The 21848-nt window shown below is 43.1% G+C and overlaps 1 protein-coding gene across 2 annotated transcripts in view; it reads left to right on the top strand.

Annotated features, from left to right (window-relative positions):
• The window catches only part of LCLAT1 (lysocardiolipin acyltransferase 1), a 536959-nt gene that overhangs the window by 253258 nt on the left and 261853 nt on the right, over window positions 1-21848 (top strand). For both annotated transcript variants that reach the window (XM_030196117.1, XM_030196118.1), the window contains exon 4: window positions 335-533. In XM_030196117.1, coding sequence (XP_030051977.1) covers window positions 335-533 — 199 coding nt within the window. The remainder of the gene's footprint in view (window positions 1-334; window positions 534-21848) is intronic.

Genomic DNA, 21848 nt, shown 5'->3' with positions numbered 1-21848 from the left:
TGACTAATGACTTTTGCTGGTTTGTCTATTGATCTGGACAATGTTTTCTCTTTCTTTTGTAATGATGAGAACTCCAAATAACGATGATGTTAAAAACAAAGTGATATATAAAAATGATGTTTGTTTTGATTAAGATTTTTTTTAAATAACATTAGTTATGTAACTTTATGCATTTTAATAATATAGTCCCTGCTCTGTGCCTCCTTTAAAATGAAGGGCTATCTACTTTCAGGTCATAAGGAGTGTCAACCATAGAAGCAGGATTTGAATGCAGTTCCCTTGGCTGTTTTCTAATCTGTTTTTCTAACCACAAGGCTGGCTGCTGTCTTTTTAGGCTCTGCTAGAGATGGTCTTTGGCGCCAAAGTTGTGATAACAGGTGATGGTTTCATACCAGGTGAAAGAAGTGTTATTATAATGAACCACCGGACCAGACTGGACTGGATGTTCCTGTGGAATTGTCTACTGCGCTACAGCTACCTCAGGCTGGAAAAAATCTGCCTCAAATCCAGCCTCAAAGCCATTCCAGGATTTGGTAGGTCAATGGTTGTGCATTGTTTTCTTTCTTCGTTTTCTTAAACTTGAACTTTTGTTTCAAACAGATTTCCTTCACTTAACTTACCATAAATCATGTTTGTGTTCTGCTTCATTGTTTTGGTTTTTTTTAAGATATATTTTTTATTTCTCTATCTTGTGTGGATACAGTTGTCAGGCATTTCGCTATATTACTCAGCACAGCATAACAAAAAGATGGAATCCTTTATTACACTGTGATTTTTCCCCATAGGCCAATAATAAAGCCAAGGTGCTTTGAGTAGGAATGGAAGTCAGTGACAAAAATGTATTATACAGGATGTGAAATGATAACTTTAAAACTTCCTTTAGAATGCTATTTTGATAATGATGGAGACTAGAAACTGCTTTGTGTTCTTTAGAAAAAATATTTCAGCATAGCAGCGTAGTTTGCACTGCAGATAAAAAGCCTTTCTGTTCACGTTGCTAAAGGCAGTACTTAATGTGGATATCCTCGCATCTTTTGTATGGCTTTATGATTAGCAATGCACATTTAGGTGTCGGCTACTACCAAGCTGCCAGACTTTTCAGGTGCATGCTTCCTGGCAAAAGCTTCCCACAGTACTCTGTAGTGAAGGCTACCATGAGACTGGCTTGTCCATCATGCTCTAATGTGTTCCTCCCGGCTTAGGATAGCTAATCCTTACATTGTGCCGAGAATGATAAGCTGAGCTTTACTTGGTTTGTTTTCCCTCGCTTCTCACTTTACTGCCTTACAGAAAGTTTTACTGGCACTTTTCTCTGCAGTTGTGTTTTTTTTCTTTTCTTGTTAGACCAACACATTGATGTCCACAATGGAAAGTAAATGGATATGGTGTTAGCAACCCGAATGATGTCAAATGAAAACCAAAGTACCTGTTCTGTTCACAAGATAGGAATATACTGATAAAACCAGTGACTGAGCAATCCATTGGTTAATCACTCAACGGATGTGCTTCTCAATTCTCTGCTGGAGGCACATCTAGCCAGTTGGGTTTTCAGGATTACCACAGTGAACTTTCATGAAACATATATATATAAATGTATCTGATACATATTGATTGCAGTAATGCTGAAAAACCAACTAGCTAGGTGTGCCTCCAGGAGAGGATTGAGAAATACTACATTATGAGATATGTGTCTACAGTCCTCAGTCCTTGGCCACAGTCCAGTCTGGTGTAAGGTAAAGGTGATATGCAGATCTTTGTTATCTTGAAAATCAAATTTCTGGTATGTCTGACAAATATACATTGTTGGTAGTTCAAAAGCACATCTTATTTGCAGGCTTCAAGGGCTGGAGTTGTCTCCCCTGAATTAAAAATCAATCAGTATTTCCCAATGCATACCAAAGCAAACTGTGACTAAACAACCGTGATCTCGCTTGACATAGACAGGCTTGTTTTAAGGTTTATTAATTTGTATTCCACTTGTATCTAAGCGGAGAACATAATAAACATACTTGATCATAAAATTTATATAAAATAAAAATACTTCAAATCAATTAAACACAAAATAATAATAAATTCACATACCGTCGTCACAATACAGTATCAAACATGCAATGTTTCACAGTAGTCTTGTACCCAGCCTTGCTTTATCCCTCGAATGCTTAGATAAACAGATGGTCTCTTGAGTTTTATTGTTTCCATAGTTGATCTAGTACTCAAAGGCAAATGATTCCAAATCACTGTTGTTGCCGTCAAAAGTGATCCTATTTTATAAATCACTTTGTTATGCTTATGAATTGTTTGACAGCTTTGTGTGCCTTCCTGGCAGGATTTTTGCCTTCATACCTCATTTTTTCCTTTTGGGACTTTTTTCCTTTTACCTTTATAGGTTTAGTTTTGTTTTTCCCCACTTTAGGTTTTCTTTATTTTTTCTGTCTCAGTAGTCCCTCTTAAGCCTGAGCTCCGGTATGGCTTTTCACCTTTCTTTTTTCTTGGTGATTTGCCCCTTTTTTCTTGGTGATTTGCCCCTTTTTTTTCTTGGTGATTTGCCCCTTTTTAAGCTCACATACCCCTTCCATCTCTGTACTTTGCCTTTGTATGAAGAAAAGGATTTAGCTGGCTAGAGAGGCTCAGATTGGAAAGCTTTTTGGAGCCCAGTCCGAATCCTCGAGGTCGACATTGAGTCTTGCACTGGCCCCTATGGCTACTGGGCCCTTCTCAGACACTGGAAGTGATCGTACATCACGCAGGTCTCTGCCTGCCTCAACATCGACTACTATGCAGGGCCCCTGGCACTGGTCGGCATTGGACCTGACACTGAGGAGGTGTGGGATTTCAGTGTCTTCGTTGGCACCGAGGAGCATTATGACCAGCATCAGGTGAAGGCCAAGAAGCATCGGCATCGACACCCCCTCCCGTGGGAGGGCATTCCAAGCATCCACTACTCTCTCCGTGAAAAAATACTTCCTGACACTTTTCTTGAGTCTGCCCCCCTTCAATCTTACTTCATGTCCTCTAGTTCTACTGCCTTCCCATCTCCTGAAAAGGTTCGTTTGCGGATTAATACCTTTCAAAGATTTGAACGTCTGTATCATATCACCCCTGTTTCTCCTTTCCTCCAGGTTATACATGTTCAGGTCAGCAAGTCTCTCCTCATACGTCTTGTAACGCAAATCCCATACCATTTTTGTAGCTTTTCTTTGCACCGCTTCAATTCTTTTTACATCCTTAGCAAGATACAGCCTCCAAAACTGAACACAATACTCCAGGTGGGGCCTCACCAACGACTTGTACAGGGGCATCAACACCTCCTTTCTTCTGCTGGTCACACCTCTCTCTATACAGCCTAGTAATCTTCTGGCTATGGCCACCGCCTTGTCACACTGTTTCGTCACCTTCAGATCCTCAGATACTACCACCCCAAGATCCCTCTCCCCGTCTGTACATATCAGACTCTCACCGCCTAACACATACGTCTCCCATGAATTTCTACTCCCTAAGTGCATCACTTTGCATTTCTTTGTATTGAATTTTAATTGTCAAACCTTAGACCATTCTTCTAGCTTCTGCAGATCCTTTTTCATGTTTTCCACTCCCTCCGGGTTGTCCACTCTGTTACAAATCTTGGTATCATCCGCAAAAAGGCCAACTTTACCTTCTAACCCTTCGGCAATGTCACTCACAAATATATAGAACAGAATCGGCCCCAGCACCGATCCCTGAGGCACTCCACTACTTACCTTTCCCTTATCCGAGCAAATTCCATTAACCACCACCCTCTGGCGTCTGTCCGTCAACCAGTTCCTAATCCAGTTCACCATGTCGGGTCCTATCTTCAGCCTGTCAAGTTTATTCAAGAGCCTCCTGTGGGGAACCGTGTCAAAAGCTTTGCTGAAATCTAAGTAGATTACGTCTATAGCACATCCATGATTCAATTCTCCTGTCACCCAGTCAAAGAATTCAATGAGATTCGTTTGGCATGATTTTCCTTTGGTAAAAACCATGTTGTCTCAAATCTTGCAATTTATTGGCTTCCAGGAAATTCACTATCCTTTCCTTCAGAATCGCTTCCATTACTTTTCCAATTACCGAAGTGAGGCTTACTGGCCTGTAGTTTCCAGCTTCTTCCCTATCACCACTTTTGTGAAGCGGGACCACATCCGCTCTTCTCCAATCCCACGGAACCTCTCCCGTTGTTATGTCTCTGCCTCAGTGGCATGCTCTCATTCATCTCGCTCCCTGGTGGTCAGACCTGGTGGTCGCAATGGACTGTCGGTTGATGGTTTTCCCGGTTCCAGAAGTAATTCCGGTCCGGATTTTCTAGCCTGCCAGTTGGTCTCGAGACTTTTTGGAACTCAGCTCTTTCCGTACCTGGTGAACTCCCTGGCTGTTGGCCTTTATTAACCTCCTGGAAGCTTCCCTAGTTTGCCTTGCAACAGAGGTATTCAGAGGTGTTTCTTCTGCGAGTGTTTGTTGCTGCGCTCCCTTTGCTACCCTCAGTATTTTGCTTTTGGAACTTTGCCTGGACTTGGACTTAGACTTTGCTTGCCGCCTGCCTTTGGAACTTTTGCCTGATCTGACTTTGCTTTTGCTCGCTGCCTGCCTTTTGAACTTTTGTCTGGACCTGACTACTGCTTTTGCTTGCCGCCTGCATAGAGACTTCTGCCTGGACCTGACTTTGCTTTTGTTTGCCGCCTGCCTTTTGAACTTTTGCCTGGACCTGACTTCTGCTTTGTCTGGCTGCCTGCCTAAGAGACCTTGCCAAATCCAGGTACGTCAGCTCTGCCTGTGCTGGTGTGGGGTGAGTGTTCCTCCTGCTGCTGCCATCCCTCGGCAGTGGCCCAAGGGCTCACTATCCAGTGTTTTGTGTGAAGCGTGACACCCGTCTCCAAGGATTTAACTATTATAATTCTCCCCCTGCCCTAATAGTCATGTCTGAATTCTTTTTGTTTGTTTACCTTGTTCCTTTTTAATGATATTTTAGATTGTAAGCCGCCCTGAAGACACCCCAAAGGGGTGGATAGTAGACCTATAATAAACTTGATCCTTCAGCAGAGTGCATTGGCATCTGGTGTGCTTGCACCAGCCATGTCTCTTCCTGCTGCCCTGCAAGGCCCTCAGCCTGCTGTGAGGCCTCTGATTTCGGTGCCACGTGCGGCACTTCCTATGCTGGCACCCTTTTGATTTCGGTGGAGGACGTTTTGCTGCTGTTGAAGGTGGAGTCTGCACCTCAGTGCCCCTCCGGAGTTGAAGGTGGAGTCTGCACCTTGAAATGCTCTTTTTTGCCTATTTTGATTCACCCTGACCCAAGTGGGTTTTATACAGCATAGGAAAGCTGTAGATAATGTGTGTAGAATAATTGACTCAATGCTGATTGCTCAGCAGGAGGATTTTTCTATGTGTGTGTTAGGCATAGGTGCAGAAAAAGCCTTTGATAGGCTTCATTGGGAATTTATTTTCTGAAATTTGGTAAAATTTGGGTTCTTGCAGAAGTTTTGTAACTGGATTTGGGCTTTTTATTCTTGTGTACAGATTAATGATGGCAATTCTTTTTTCTTTGCATTGGGGTGTTACACAAAGCATAGTTGTCCCTTATCGCTTCTCTTCTTTGCCCTTTTCCTGGAACCCTTTGCGTAGTGTATTAGATCTAATGTGGATATTACAGGAATTTGTTTGGGTCCTAAGAATTTAAAGTGGCCCTTACTCGTTTAATTGTTACATTTCCAAATTTATTGAAAGAGAGCTGCATATTCCACAGTTTCTGGTTTCAAGGTTAATATGTCAAAATCTGAGGCTTTTAATGCAACTTTAGATGCTTAGCGTAACAGTGTGAGCGAGGGCGGGCCTGAAGCCTTGAAAACAACAGAAACACAGATACTTAAATGTGAAATAAAATCACTATTTATATGCAGAGAAATGGGAGACATGTTCCTTTCACAGATCAGGAGAAAATAAACACAAAAATCAATCTTTGTCTTTATAAAGTTCTCTTCTGTGGTCTGTTTTGGAAGTGGTGAGGCCATGGCATGTACTAGTCTGTCTCTCAAAAGGGAGCACAAGCGCTTATCTCTGGCCTAGAATCCCAGAGTTAAACTTCTGTCTCCCAGTATTCAGCACAGTTTAGCCAGGTTTGGCCCTTAGTTCACAAGTTACTTATTCCAGGAGGGTTCCAAGATAAACTTGGCCTACCTGAGTAGAGCTTCTCCATGTTACACTTTTGTAAGCTGTGGTGGAGGTATAAGTTGAAAGGCTTACTTTTCTCCTCTGGTCTTCCCGTACTGATCTGTGCTGAGGGGTTTTATCCTGCCTTGACCTCACCCTCCTTGCTCTGCACCTGCTGAATCGTCTCTTTCCCGCCTGTCTTTTAATATGGCTCTGTAAATGTGAGGGAGTGCTGTGAGGGGGGAGAAAATTTATTATAGACTTCCTCACACTCATACTCTTGCATTACAGGCCTCCTTTCTATTTTGCTGAGTCTGGGGTTCTACCAAATATTTGGGATTCTAGTTGACCTCTTCCTATTCTGCCTTATTCCAAGCTAATTATCTGTTTTTGTTCAGAGCTATTGAAGACAATTTAGATAGGTTGGTTTTTTAACCTCGTCCCTGGCTTAATAGACTTTCAGTGATTCAAATGATTGTTCTATCAAGAATTCTGTATTTATTTCAAGTGTTACCAATAGCTCTTCCTTTAAATTAGTCACCTTATTTTCTAACTCCTTTCTCTCTTACCTATCTATATGTTAACCATCTCTCTGACCTCATGTGCATTTTTCTTTAAATTAGTCACCTTACTTTTAACTCTTCTTACTCTCTTACCTATCTATATGTTCCATCTTTGCTTATACCCTTCACTGTCAATTAAAATGTTCTATTACATATTGTGTTTACATTGTAAGTAGTATACTATGCCATATTTGTATTATTTGAATATTTTTATTGCTGTAATCGCCTGTTGCTCATGTTTGATTTATTCTTACTGTACACCGCCTTGAGTGAATTCCTTCAAAAGGGTGGTAAATAAATTTTAATAAATACTGCTCGAAAGATTAGAGGATTGGGATTTCCTAATTTGATGTTATGTTATAAGGCAGCACAAGTGTGAGCGGTGATTGAATGGTTTCAAAATGCTTTCCACAAGCTATAGACCCAGATTGAAGCTTCTCGGCAGATATAGCTTTTGCCACATTATAGAACCCTCCCCACTTTTATGTTACCTACAACACTCTCTACACTTCAGATCTAGGATCATATGGACCCAGAGCCAGATTTTCAGTTACTATCCACACCCTGTTGTTCTTTAATCCTCCTCATTTTCTTCCTAATTTAACACCAGAACTAATTTGGGCTTGGGCAGTGAAGGAAATTGTGTGAATGGATTAGCTTTTTGATGATGAGAAGTAGATTTTTTTAGATTTTGGCAAGGACACATAAGGACATATGTAGTACCCTAGAACCATTACTTTGCATATTTGCAAATCACGCATTTCATTAGTGAGAAACAAATTAAAAATAATATTCTCATTTAAAAAGCAATTTTCTGAAGAGATCACGTGATGCCTTAGAGGAGGAAGCCAGCACGTCACTTTCTCGGGTCCCCTCCTGGTTTCGTACTCCGCCCGGACAGAAAAGTAAACAGAGAACGCGGAAAACGCACATGAGCAAAGCAAAAGTTGCATGGATTCTTTTGTAACTCGAGCAGAGACTGGCAAGACGAGTAAAACAGGGGGAAAAAAAGACCTAGCGCGGACACGCAGCCAAACCGATTCCAAGATGGCGTGGAGTCCGGGCCTAGAACAGCAACAACTATTTAGTGACTCCCAGCTACAACAGATAGCAGTAGCGGTAAAAGGAGCGACGGAACAGCAATTTGCACAGCTAAAGGAACATATGACATCCATAGAATGAGCAATGGAGGAAATGAAACGTTGCACGAGTGAGTTGGAATCCAGAGAAGCGGGGAAGGAGGACCGCGAGACGATGCTAGAGAATACAGTACGCGACTTGCAAAAAACTGTAGTAGAGCAAGGCAATTTACTCGATGACTTGGAGAACCGCTCCCGTCGCTCAAATATTCGAATAGTGGGATTTCCCGAAACAATACCTGACCAGACATTGAGCACAGTGCTGGAGAGATGGCTCAGTGCGGAACTCGCTCTTACAGACAGCATGGGAAAAGTTTGTCTGGAGCGAGCACACAGGCTAGGCTGAAGACAGGAAGGTAACACGCGGCCAAGAGTAATAATTGCAAAGGTGCACAATTTTTTACATAAAGTGGAAATAATGAGGGGTGCGTGTCAAAAAAGAGACAGCCTCAATTATGAAGGAACACCTGTAAAGATATTTCAGGATTACTCATTGGCACTGCAACAACGCCGTCGGGAATTCAACCCAGTGTGTAACGCGTTGTCTGTTCGGAAGGAAAAGTTTATGATGCTTTACCCAGCAACATTAAAAATCTCACACAAAGGCAAATGGCATATCTTTACATCCGCAGATGAAGCAGCTACATTCCAGAAAGCAATGAACATAAAAGCGGAGACATAGAAGCTTAAGCAACGAGAACCTAAGATTGAGAATCAGTGGGCAGAAGGAATAAAGTATACCAGAGAAAGCCAAGATCCAAAAGGATTACAAGGGAATGCAAGGCACAATACACTGGGTACAAATTGCAAAAACTTGAGTGGACATTTGCCAGTTATGGAACAAGCTAAGCATTTAATAGGAGATCTGAACTCGCAAAGGCCAAACGTTTTGGACTGCAAGTGAGATATAAGTTGGTAAATGTTAAGTAATGCATGTAGTTTAAGTGATGTTGAAATGTTTTCATAGAATAACCATCATAGAGTGCAATTCACATGTAACGGGAATGGATGGGGGGGGGGGCATATCACGGAGATCACCAATTTCCTCTATGGAGAGGAGATAAAACAGGGGCAGAGAGGGACAAAGGGGATAAGATCCAGGAGGGACAAAGGGGGGGGGGGGAAGAATGGGGGGGAGGGCAGAGGGTAGAGATAAGGAGGACTGGGAGGGGCACAGAAAAGGTTCGGAGCCACATTCACCTAGTTCAACAAGGGAATGACCTTTCTACACAGCTACAGCCACAGTCCTACATACAGCACTGGTTGATGGTGTTGGAGCTGCAAAGGGTCGGGAACACACAAAATGGGAAAAAGAGGGAGAGGTGAGGCTGGGCGCCTAACCCTCACAGGATTAATTCATTGCAGATTGAGCAGGGGCAAGCAATGGATGGCGGCTAGGTCTGTTCGATTGCTCAAGTGGAATGTGGGAGGTATTACATCCCCAGTCATACGCTCCAAGGTGTTAGCAGCATTGCACAGGAAGCAAGCAGACATAGCGTGCCTCCAAGAGATGCGGTTGTCACAAGAAGAACATGCTAAGCTGCAGAGAAGTTGGGTGGGCCAGGTACACGCCTCCCGTGCAGATGGTCGCAAAGGGGGAGTAGCAATATTAATTAGGAAAGGGCTAATGTCAAAATCGGAACTGTTATTGTCAGACACACAGGGGAGATATGTCCTAATTCATTTATGGTTGCAAGGTAGGGGAATCCTGCTGCTGACACTGTATGGGCCAAACAGTAGGGATTGGAAATTTTATGATGACTTGGTGCAGATCTGTAGAGTGTATAAATCACTAAAGTTAATGATATTGGACGACTTCAATCTAGTAGCACAACCGGGAGAAGATTGCTCAGCGCCAAACCTGGCACACAGAGGAGGTCCCCGGGCCCGAATATTGCCCTCATTTATACAGAGTTTAAACCTAGTAGACACTTGGCGGGCCCTACATCAGGGACAAAAAGATTATACACATTTGTCTAGGGCACACGGGACCCACTCGAGGCTGGATTATATCCTAACAGCGCGCGTGATGTTCCCAGAAGTGATATCAGTAACCACAGGAGTTGCGGACATATCGGACCAAGCGATGGTTTGGCTGGACTTGGAGGTGCCCAGTTATTACCAGCAGCAGGGGAGAGGGTGGAGATTTCTGGCCTACCTATGTAAAAATCAGGATTTCACAAAATTTATAAGGCAAAAATGGGAGGAGTTTGCAGACTTTAATGACCAACACAGAGTAGACCCAACCTCACCAATCTAATGCATTTTTTTGAGGGGGTAAGCAAACATGTGGACAATGGGGAGCCGGTTGATATTGTATATCTGGATTTTCAGAAGGCGTTTGACAAAGTGCCGCACGAAAGACTCCTGAAGAAATTGCAGAGTCATGGAATCGGAGGTAGGGTATTATTATGGATTAAGAACTGGTTGAAAGATAGGAAGCAGAGAGTAGGATTGCGTGGCCAGTATTCTCAGTGGAGGAGGGTAGTTAGTGGGGTCCCGCAGGGGTCTGTGCTGGGTCCGTTGCTTTTTAATGTATTTATAAATGACCTAGAGATGGGAATAACTAGTGAGGTAATTAAATTCGCCGATGACACAAAATTATTCAGGGTCGTCAAGTCGCAGGAGGAATGTGAACGATTACAGGAGGACCTTGCGAGACTGGGAGAATGGGCGTGCAAGTGGCAGATGAAGTTCAATGTTGACAAGTGCAAAGTGATGCATGTGGGTAAGAGGAACCCGAATTATAGCTACGTCTTGCAAGGTTCCGCGTTAGGAGTTACGGATCAAGAAAGGGATCTGGGTGTCGTCGTCGATGATACGCTGAAACCTTCTGCTCAGTGTGCTGCTGCGGCTAGGAAAGCGAATAGAATGTTGGGTGTTATTAGGAAGGGTATGGAGTCCAGGTGTGCGGATGTTATAATGCCGTTGTATCGCTCCATGGTGCGACCGCACCTGGAGTATTGTGTTCAGTACTGGTCTCCGTATCTCAAAAAAGATATAGTAGAATTGGAAAAGGTACAGCGAAGGGCGACGACAATGATAGTGGGGATGGGACGACTTTCCTACGAAGAGAGGCTGAGAAGGCTAGGGCTTTTCAGCTTGGAGAAGAGACGGCTGAGGGGAGATATGATAGAAGTGTATAAAATAATGAGTGGAATGGATCGGGTGGATGTGAAGCGACTGTTCACGCTACCCAAAAATACTAGGACTAGAGGGCATGAGTTGAAGCTACAGTGTGGTAAATTTAAAACGAATCGGAGAAAATTTTTCTTCACCCAACGTGTAATTAGACTCTGGAATTCGTTGCCGGAGAACGTGGTACGGGCGGTTAGCTTGACGGAGTTTAAAAAGGGGTTAGATAGATTCCTAAAGGACAAGTCCATAGACCGCTATTAAATGGACTTGGAAAAATTCCGCATTTTTAGGTATAACTTGTCTGGAATGTTTTTACGTTTGGGGAGCGTGCCAGGTGCCCTTGACCTGGATTGGCCACTGTCGGTGACAGGATGCTGGGCTAGATGGACCTTTGGTCTTTCCCAGTATGGCACTACTTATGTACTTATGTACTTATGTACTTATTTTGGGCCACTGCAAAGGTGGTTCTAAGGGGAGAAGTAATTGCATATGTGCATGCTAGGAATAAGAAAATATCAGGGGCAGTAGTAGACCTGGAACGCAAACTCTCCGAAGCAAAGAAAAAATACACAAGGTCTCCGACAGGGCAGAATAAAGAGAACCTGCACCCGGTGCAGGTGCCTCTCAACACATTACTACATGAAAGGGCAACAAGAGGGCTCCTATACTCCAAATATAAATTTCAGAGATACGTGAACAAAATGGGATCCTTGTTGGCTGGAATGGTCAAGACTTGGGGAGGAAGGGGCGCGATAACAACTATGAAAGATAAACATGGGCACATACATCATAAAAGTGAGAAGAATGCTGAATTATTCAGTCAGCATTTCTCAGAGCTCTATGCAGCTCCAGACGGAGGAGATAAGGACGGCCTAAACAGATATTTAAAACAGGCCGGCCTCCCATCCCTTACGGATCAAGAAATTACATTCTGCGCCAGGCCCAGATGGCCTGTCAGGGGAATTTTACAAACTACTAAGCGACAAACTTATAGGCCCCATGGTATCTTATTATGATCACGCAGTAAGACGGGGACAATTCACAAAACATGCAAATGAAGCACTAATTATAGTACTAAAAAAGCCAGGAAGGGAGGAGCACCTAGTGGACTCATGTAGGCCAATATCATTGATAAATGTTGATTTAAAACTACTGGCCAAAATCATGGCTAACCGCCTTTCCCAAATACTGCCACGGTTAATCAGTAAAGAACAGGTGGGCTTTGTCAAAGATAGGCAGATCGTAGGAAATGTACGCAGACTACTGCTGGGCATGGCAACCAGCCAGCAACAGGAAAGACAGACATGGGCCATCAGTATAGACGCTGAAAAGGCTTTTGATAAGCTAAGATGGGACTATCTGTTTGAGGTGTTACAAGTGATGGGATTTGGGGACTGGTATGTTGAGGCTCTCCAGCTGTTATACACAGAACCAAAGGCAGCCTTGTTAATAAATGGGATCAAGGACAAGTCCAAATTCCAAGATGGTGCTGTGAATAGACGCACCTGTGTTTGCTCCTGGAGGCTGCTGTGTTTGTGAGAGTCTCTCGGTGCCTCTGTAGCCTCGTTAACCATGGGGAAGCGGAGGGGGAAGGTAAAGGAATTTCCCTCGGTTCCTGTGACCTCCTCGACGATGAAACAAACAACCCTGCAATTTCCCAGGCAGCAACTGGGTCCTCAGGGAACTTCGACCCCCACTGCAGCTCTCGGCCCTTCGGAGTCGATTGAGAGTGGAAATGGGGCTTCCTTGAGCCCTGTGGAGCGAATTGCACCTCCCCAGCCTGGAAGAGAGTTGCTGGCTGTTCAAACAGAGACAGATGCCGAAGTGGCTCAGCTGGTCCTGTCTGAGGGTGTGACTGCAGCAACTGAGATAGATTCTCAACTTCGGGAAACATTACTACAACAGGCTTCAAAGGTATTGCCTCAAGCTATTGTTTCCAAGTTAGCTCGGGCTGATAGTCTACCTCAATCTCCTCCTGTGGCTAGTGGAGTGATTAGACCAGCAATTGTGACGCTGGAGTCACTATGGGATATGGTTTACAATATCCAAACCTCTATGCAAAACTACTTTAAAGCAGAATTCTTCTGATATTGAAGTTCTTTCTGAGGCTGCCCTGCTTCAAGCACAAGTGACTGCACAGCAAACCCAGAAATTGGAACGTGTGGATATCAAAATTCAAGAAATGGGATCTATAGAAACAGCTTTGGTTAAAGACAATAATTTCCTACATAAACGACTTGAATACCTTGAAAATCAGACTAAAAGGCTTAACCTTAGGTTTCTTAATTTTCCCAAATCGCCGTTAATTTCTCCTTTGGAGATGGTTAAAAAAATATTTGGTGGACATCCTGGGAATGGACAAGGACTCACTCTGTCCCATTACACGGGCTTATTACATCGGGAGTACTGGAGTGGAGGTGGGAACCCTCCCCCCCCCCCCCCCCCCCCCCCCCCCCCCCCGTAATAGGGGAGGGAATGAATCTTACCTCATTCCTAGAAAGCTCATTAGAAATAGTTACTCAGAGGTTAACTCGGCTTGCCACTTTCGCGTTGGAGCCTGATAGGAATGCCGTACTACGGCTTTCATTGAGACACTTAGAAAATCTGTTTTTGGGCTCAAAGGTCCGTATCTTTCCAGATCTCTCACGGCCTACACAGATGAGACGAAGGGCCTTTTTGGAACTTCGCCCTAGGTGGTGGCATTGGGAGCAAATTTTGTTTTGCGATTTCCTTGTTTTTGTAATGTGATGCTTGAGGGTAAACATTTTCAGTTTGTAGATCCAAAACAGTTGAAAGAGTTTATTGATGCAAGAGTTGATGTGACTATAGTAAACCTTCCCTAATTTAGTAGGCTGGGGTCTGAACCAGAGGAAGCATCTATTGATTATTAATTTTTGTATTTTTTTTTTCTTTTTTAATTTCCTTAATCTTGGAATCAAATTTCTTTAACTTGTGGACAAATGGGCTGTAAAGATATATACTTATAATTTTTGTTTCCTAATGTTAAATAATGCCGATTGCATATTCACTTTATGTGGTGATATATTGGAAAATTTAAATACATAAAAATAAAAAAATAAATGGGATCAAGATCCCGCTGTTTCAAATAGGCAGAGGGACCCGGCAAGGATGCCCCCTGTCCCCACTGCTGTTCATATTATCGTTGGAGCCATTGCTGAGACACACAGGGCGAAAGGGGGTACAGGGGGTAGAAGTTGGAGAGACCACAATAAAAACGTTGGCCTTTGCTGATGATCTCTTACTTTTATTACAAAATCCACAAAAGTCTATGCCCAGGTTACTTGAAGAACTAGACCGATACGGGAGACACTCAGGGTTTACATTGAACTTACAAAAGACAAAAGCCTTAATAGTGCAAGGAGAAGAAGAAAAGCACATCACTACATTACAGAAAGACGAACCTCTCAGATATTTGGGAGTATTTATTTCACAAGACTTGGACAAATTATATGATCTAGACATAACCAGACTATTGACTGACACAATAGACAGACTAAAGGCATGGAATGGGTTACCCTTTGTCACTGATGGGACGCATAGCCCTATACAACATGTTAACTATTCCTCGCTGGCTATATGTGTTTCAAGTCCTGCCGCTGTACTTAAAAAAACAAAGACGAAAAAATATTAAATAGCTTCAAAAGTTTCTGTGGAGAGGGAAGAAACCCAGGACCCCTCTGAGAATTTTGCAAACGCCAGTGGAGTACGGGGGATTGGGCTTGCTCAGTATACACCATATGACAGTAGCCAGTGGAATGAGGCATATAGCGGACTGGTACAGAGCAACACAAGATTTCACGGCAACCCCTGTGGAATTGGAACTCACTGGAAAAGTACATTTTAGCTGTTTGCTGCATGAGGCATGGGGGCCTATCCCAAAGGTGCTAGCAACAACGTATATATTACCCACAGCAAAAAAAGTGTGGAAATGGATATGTAAACTCCACAATTTTTCGGCAAGGACCACTCCATTCCTCTCCATGTGCAGAAACCCAGCGTTCCCACCAGGAGACATGTATCCTGCTTTTAAAAAATGGCAGACAAAAGGACTCACATACCTCTATCAGGTCCTAACAGAAGAAGGCCGCTTGCAGACCTTCAAAGAAATGCAGAGTTCTTACTCAATACCAAACTCAGATTTTTTTCATTATCAATAATTATCGCACTATGTGACTAGCTTGAAGTGGCAAAATTTAACAGAAGATGTACAGGAGGAACTGGCAGAGGCATACTCATTGGCAGCCCAGAACAAAATACCTCTATCAACCCATCATAGACATATTAGAGACACGGCAGCAGAATTACATTATGAGCAGTTAGCAAAGGCGTGGGCAACTGACTTAGGCACCATTCTGCCCACAGAGGTATTTAAGAATCATATTGTGACAATGAGGACCACGACAAACTTCACGTGGAGCTGGGAAGTTCAATACAAGACAGCATTGAGAATGCATATACCACCAAGAAGGGCTTTTCATATGGGACTGTCGCCAGCAGGGGAATGCCCAAAATGTAACGCAGTGGGTTCAACTCTAGGCCACATGTTCTGGCTATGCCCCTCCATAAACAGGTTTTGGAAAACACTGCTCAGCAGAATCTCGCAAATGTGGGGGGTGCAGTGGAGGCCCGGTTGTAAATTATTGTTTGACCACTTCAAGATTGCAGCACCGTCACCAAAAGGATATAAAGCTTTTGCAAAATGGTCGACTGCAGTAGCAAAGAAGGTGATTTTGACAGAATGGTTGTCCAGGAAGCCGCCTACCAGGGCCGTGCCAAGGGTCTCTGGTGCTCCCCTGCAGACTATCAGTTGATGCCCCCCCCCCCCCCCCCCCGTCTCGCTTCTTCATTAGATGTTTCTCCATTGCTACCTGTCTTTCCTTTAGACTGAAAATTACAGGCCCAGCCAGACCTGACAAAAGGGTCTACCACACCCTTCAATGTCAAGCATATACTAGAAAACTGTAAATTAGCTTACACAGGAAAGCAGTTTAAAAAAATAAACACAATTCCTGCTGTTTCTTAACACTGCTCTCCAGAGAAAGCACTGCCTTTATAAAGAGGCTTAAGTCCCACTGAAAAGCCTCTTTATAAAGGCAGTGCTTTCTCTGGAGAGCAGTGTTAAGAAACAGCAGGAATTGTGTTTATTTTTTTAAATAGGCTATTAAAAACTATTAGCATAATTAGGAATGGCCAGCCCTTGTAACTGCAGAGACCTAAGCTTTGATTATGCATGTTCCTGTCTTTGTTACAGTGGGGGGGGGGGGGGGGGGGGGTCTCTTCATCTCATTTACACAGTCTGACCTCCCTGGCTCACTGGGAGCCCAGTCTCTTGGAAACTGCTATACATTGCAAAATAAGATAGCAGATGTAAATTCTCAAAGTGGACATATTCCAAACACTAAAGTGAAAATAAAACGATTTTTTTCTACCTTTGTTGGCTGGTGACTTTCTTTTTCTGATCATGCTGGCCCAGTATCTGATTCTGTTGCTGGTATCTGTCCTCTTAACTCTGTTTCCAGGGCTTCTTTTCCACTGTATGTATCCCTCATTGATAAGTCTCTGACTCTAAAGTTTAGCAATTTCATTAAAGCAAAATGTATTTTCAAATATCACAAACTCTCCCTATCCAAGCAGAATGTTTTATATAAAAACAAACACACAAAAAAAGCAATCAGATTTTTACTTACCAGCTATTCTACACTAAACGTCAGCTAAACTTCCTCTTTGAACCTCAGCCAATTAAATGGATTTTAGCTGTAGCTATGATAATTATGTACACATCATTGCAGTCATGCCCTCCTCTCAGTGTACATGCTCAAAAAACAAAAACTTTGAACCACTTACAGATAACAATTACACTATTTATTTTTTTATTTCTCCCCAGTCTCACTTGCACACCTGCCTCCAAACCTGTTCTCTTTAATTTGAATGTTGTTCCAGCTCACCCTGAATGAAAGTTGTTCACACACCAAAGCCATAAATAGCTGCTGGTTGTACTCTTTGAAGCAGCTTTAGCAGAGCAGCGTGGGCTACCTTCACTTCCTGATGCGGGAAGGGCAGGACGAACAGACGGATGCCGAAATGTTAAAGGAAATCAGGGACGCAAACAAACTGGGCAACACAATAATAATGGGGGATTTCAATTACCCGCATATAGACTGGGTTAATGTAACATCTGTACACGTAAGGGACATAAGATTTCTTGATGAAATCAAGGACAGCTTCATGGAACAGCTAGTTCAGGAGCCGACAAGAGAAGGAAAAATACTAGACTTAGTCCTTAGTGGTGCTCATGATCTAGTGCAGGGGGTAACGATACGAGGGCCGCTTGATAACAGTGATCATAATATGATCGGTTTTGATATTGGCATTGAAGGAAGTGAAACTAGGAAATCAAGTACGCTAGCGTTTAACTATAGAAAAGGTGATTACGACAAAATGAGAAAAATGGTGAAAAAAAGACTGAAAGGAGCAGCTCGCAGAGTAAAAAACTTGCATCAGGCGTGGATGCTGTTTAAAAACACCATCCTGGAGGTTCAGGACAAATATATTCCACGTATTAGAAAAAAGGGAAAAAAGACTAAACGTCAGCCGGCGTGGCTAAACAGTAAGATAAAGGAAATCATTAGAGCCAAAAAACAATCCTTCAGAAAGTGGAGAAGAGAACCAACTGAAAGTAACAGGATAGATCATAAGGAATGCCAAGCCAAATGCAAAGCGGAGATAAGGAGGGCAAAAAAGGACTTTGAGAAGAAATTAGCGTTGGAAGCAAAAATACATAGTAAAAACTTTTTTAGATACATTAAAAGCAGGAAACCGGCCAAAGAGTCGGTTGGGCCGCTGGACGAAAATGGTGTTAAAGGGGCGATCAAGGAGGACAAAGCCGTAGCGGAGAAATTAAATGAATTCTTTGCTTCGGTCTTCACCGAGGAGGATTTGGGGGGGACACCGGTGCCGGAAAGAATATTTGAAGCGGGGGAGTCGGAGAAACTAAACAAATTCTCTGTAACCTTGGAGGATGTAATGGGTCAGTTCAGCAAGCTGAAGAGTAGTAAATCACCGGGACCTGATGGTATTCATCCCAGAGTATTAATAGAACTAAAAAATGAACTTGCGGAGCTACTGTTAGAAATATGCAATCTGTCCCTAAAATCGAGTGTAATACCGGAAGACTGGAGGGTAGCCAATGTTACTCCGATTTTTAAGAAAGGTTCCAGAGGAGATCCGGGAAATTATAGACCGGTGAGTCTGACGTCGGTGCCGGGCAAGATGGTGGAGGCTATTATTAAGAATAAAATTGCAGAGCATATACAAAAACATGGACTGATGAGACAAAGTCAGCACGGATTTAGTGAAGGGAAGTCTTGCCTCACCAATCTAATGCATTTTTTTGAGGGGGTAAGCAAACATGTGGACAATGGGGAGCCGGTTGATATTGTATATCTGGATTTTCAGAAGGCGTTTGACAAAGTGCCGCACGAAAGACTCCTGAAGAAATTGCAGAGTCATGGAATCGGAGGTAGGGTATTATTATGGATTAAGAACTGGTTGAAAGATAGGAAGCAGAGAGTAGGATTGCGTGGCCAGTATTCTCAGTGGAGGAGGGTAGTTAGTGGGGTCCCGCAGGGGTCTGTGCTGGGTCCGTTGCTTTTTAATGTATTTATAAATGACCTAGAGATGGGAATAACTAGTGAGGTAATTAAATTCGCCGATGACACAAAATTATTCAGGGTCGTCAAGTCGCAGGAGGAATGTGAACGATTACAGGAGGACCTTGCGAGACTGGGAGAATGGGCGTGCAAGTGGCAGATGAAGTTCAATGTTGACAAGTGCAAAGTGATGCATGTGGGTAAGAGGAACCCGAATTATAGCTACGTCTTGCAAGGTTCCGCGTTAGGAGTTACGGATCAAGAAAGGGATCTGGGTGTCGTCGTCGATGATACGCTGAAACCTTCTGCTCAGTGTGCTGCTGCGGCTAGGAAAGCGAATAGAATGTTGGGTGTTATTAGGAAGGGTATGGAGTCCAGGTGTGCGGATGTTATAATGCCGTTGTATCGCTCCATGGTGCGACCGCACCTGGAGTATTGTGTTCAGTACTGGTCTCCGTATCTCAAAAAAGATATAGTAGAATTGGAAAAGGTACAGCGAAGGGCGACGAAAATGATAGTGGGGATGGGACGACTTTCCTATGAAGAGAGGCTGAGAAGGCTAGGGCTTTTCAGCTTGGAGAAGAGACGGCTGAGGGGAGATATGATAGAAGTGTATAAAATAATGAGTGGAATGGATCGGGTGGATGTGAAGCGACTGTTCACGCTATCCAAAAATACTAGGACTAGAGGGCATGAGTTGAAGCTACAGTGTGGTAAATTTAAAACGAATCGGAGAAAATTTTTCTTCACCCAACGTGTAATTAGACTCTGGAATTCATTGCCGGAGAACGTGGTACGGGCGGTTAGCTTGACGGAGTTTAAAAAGGGGTTAGATAGATTCCTAAAGGACAAGTCCATAGACCGCTATTAAATGGACTTGGAAAAATTCCGCATTTTTAGGTATAACTTGTCTGGAATGTTTTTACGTTTGGGGAGCGTGCCAGGTGCCCTTGACCTGGATTGGCCACTGTCGGTGACAGGATGCTGGGCTAGATGGACCTTTGGTCTTTCCCAGTATGGCACTACTTATGTACTTATGTACTTATGTACAACTTCAGGTAAAAGATTTTGCAAGTGAGTGGCGCCCTCTAGAGGTTGGCGCCCCCCTGCGTTGCTTACCTTGCTTACCGTGTCGGCACGGCCCTGCCGCCTACAATAACACAGTGGAGAGTGCAGATGATACAACTAATGAGAATGGAAAGAATGGACGTCCCGAAGATGGACACAAAAATTGGCCAAAGTTTTCAACAAAGATGGGCCGCTTTTTGGCAGACCCCAACACCAGCAGCCAGAGGACATTTACTGAATATTTAAAGACACCAAATATAAAGAACAAGAAGGACTAAAGAGAGTAGGAATAGGCTCTATAGGAAATGACTGTGCCCAGAGAAGATAGGTTACGAGGGGAGGAGGGGGGGGAAGGAGTGTCGCAATCTGCAGGGAAGCAATCTCGAATGGAAGAGCTATCAGAAACACTACAGGATCCATAAAGTTCCTCACTCTGCAGGCATAGCCAGCAACACAGGGGGGGAAGGGGAGGGAGGGACATGGGCTCATGGGGATAAAAGTTGAAGCAATCGTTCTGATGTTGAATAATGCCTTTTCAATGAGTAGTGAATGTAATTGTTTGTTCAATGTCAATAAAAATGATTTAAATATAAAATTTAAAAAAAAAGCAATTTTCTGCAGTTGGGAGGACTTTTTGTCCATGAAAAAAATCTGTTTATATTCTTTATAAATTCCTTCAAGAACAGTGTCCGTTGTATGTGATACATTGCAAAAAGTGGAAAATGGAACTGGGTGTTCTCATTGTTCTTGAGGAGTGGGTTAAGATGGAGGATGGCTTTACAGCATAATTTTTACTGTATCGGCAGTATGCACTGTGAAGTGGGGGGGGGGGGGGGGGGAGTTATTTAGTAAGAATACTTGCTACCATAGCATGCCTCTGTGGAGATGCATGGAGAGATGATTCTCTACTTATGCTCTCCTTTCATTAAAATGATTGCATTGTTTGTGACCTTTTGCTGATATTTTTGAGCAGCATTTAGTGTTCGGTGGACATGTTCTCCCTAATGAAGATAACATGTAGTTCTCAGAGTTTGATGAATGTAGTTCTTTTATACATTTGGCTATGACCCAGCTTTGTATTTTGAAGGCTTAAAGGTCTTCTCTTTTATGTGTCTCACTGGCAATTGGTATAATGCTGCTACTACTACTACTTATCATTTCTAAAGCGCTACTAGACGTACGCAGCGCTGTACACTTGAACACGAAGAGACAGTCCCTGCTCGACAGAGCTTACAATCTAATTAGGACAAACAGGACAAACAAGAGATAAGGGAATATTAAAGTGAGGATGATAAAATAAGGGTTCTGAACAAGTGAATAAGTGTTAAGAGTTAAAAACTGCACCAAAAAGGTGGGCTTTTAGCTTAGACTGCCAGAGATGGAGCTTGACGTACTGGCTCAGGAAGTCTATTCCAGGCATATGGTGCAGCAAGATAAAAGGAACGGAGTCTGGAGTTAGCAGTGGAGGAGAAGGGTACAGATAAGAGAGATTTACCCAGTGAACGGAGTTCCCGGGGAGGAATGTAGGGAAAGATGAGTGTGGAGAGATACTGAGGAGCTGCAGAGTGAATGCACTTATAGGTCAATAAGAGGAGTTTGAACTGTATGCGGAAACGGATAGGAAGCCAGTGACGTGACTTGAGGAGAGGGCTAATATGAGCATAATGACACTGGCGGAATATTAGTCTTGCAGCAGAATTTTGAACAGATTGGAGAAGCAAGTTGCAATAGTCTAAGCGAGAGGTGATGAGAGTGTGGATGAGGGTTCTGGTAGTGTGCACAATTTCCTTTATTCCCCTCTCTTCCTTGTGTTGTGACTTAACATTGTTATTTTCAGACTCAAAATACAGCACTTTTGTTTTCAGATGTGTATGGTGTAGTACATTTCTAAAACACAGATGGTTAATCCACATGTTCATTCAGACAGAAGCCAGATAAATTCTTACAGCAATCAGAGATGGCTGCCATTATTGAAAACTGGGCAGAAGTCTAACTAACCGATAAAACTTCTCCATTCCCCTCCCCATTTTGAATCTCTGAGTTTGTCTTATTGTAGTATTTTTTTAAATTGAATTTTCAAAATTACAATTCAAGAACTAATCTTGTTACAG

The sequence above is a fragment of the Microcaecilia unicolor genome, chromosome 3 (assembly GCF_901765095.1).
Source record: "Microcaecilia unicolor chromosome 3, aMicUni1.1, whole genome shotgun sequence".
NCBI lineage: Eukaryota > Metazoa > Chordata > Amphibia > Gymnophiona > Siphonopidae > Microcaecilia > Microcaecilia unicolor.
The sequence above is the reverse complement of the archived record's forward strand: the minus strand, read 5'-3'. Positions and strand labels throughout refer to the sequence as shown.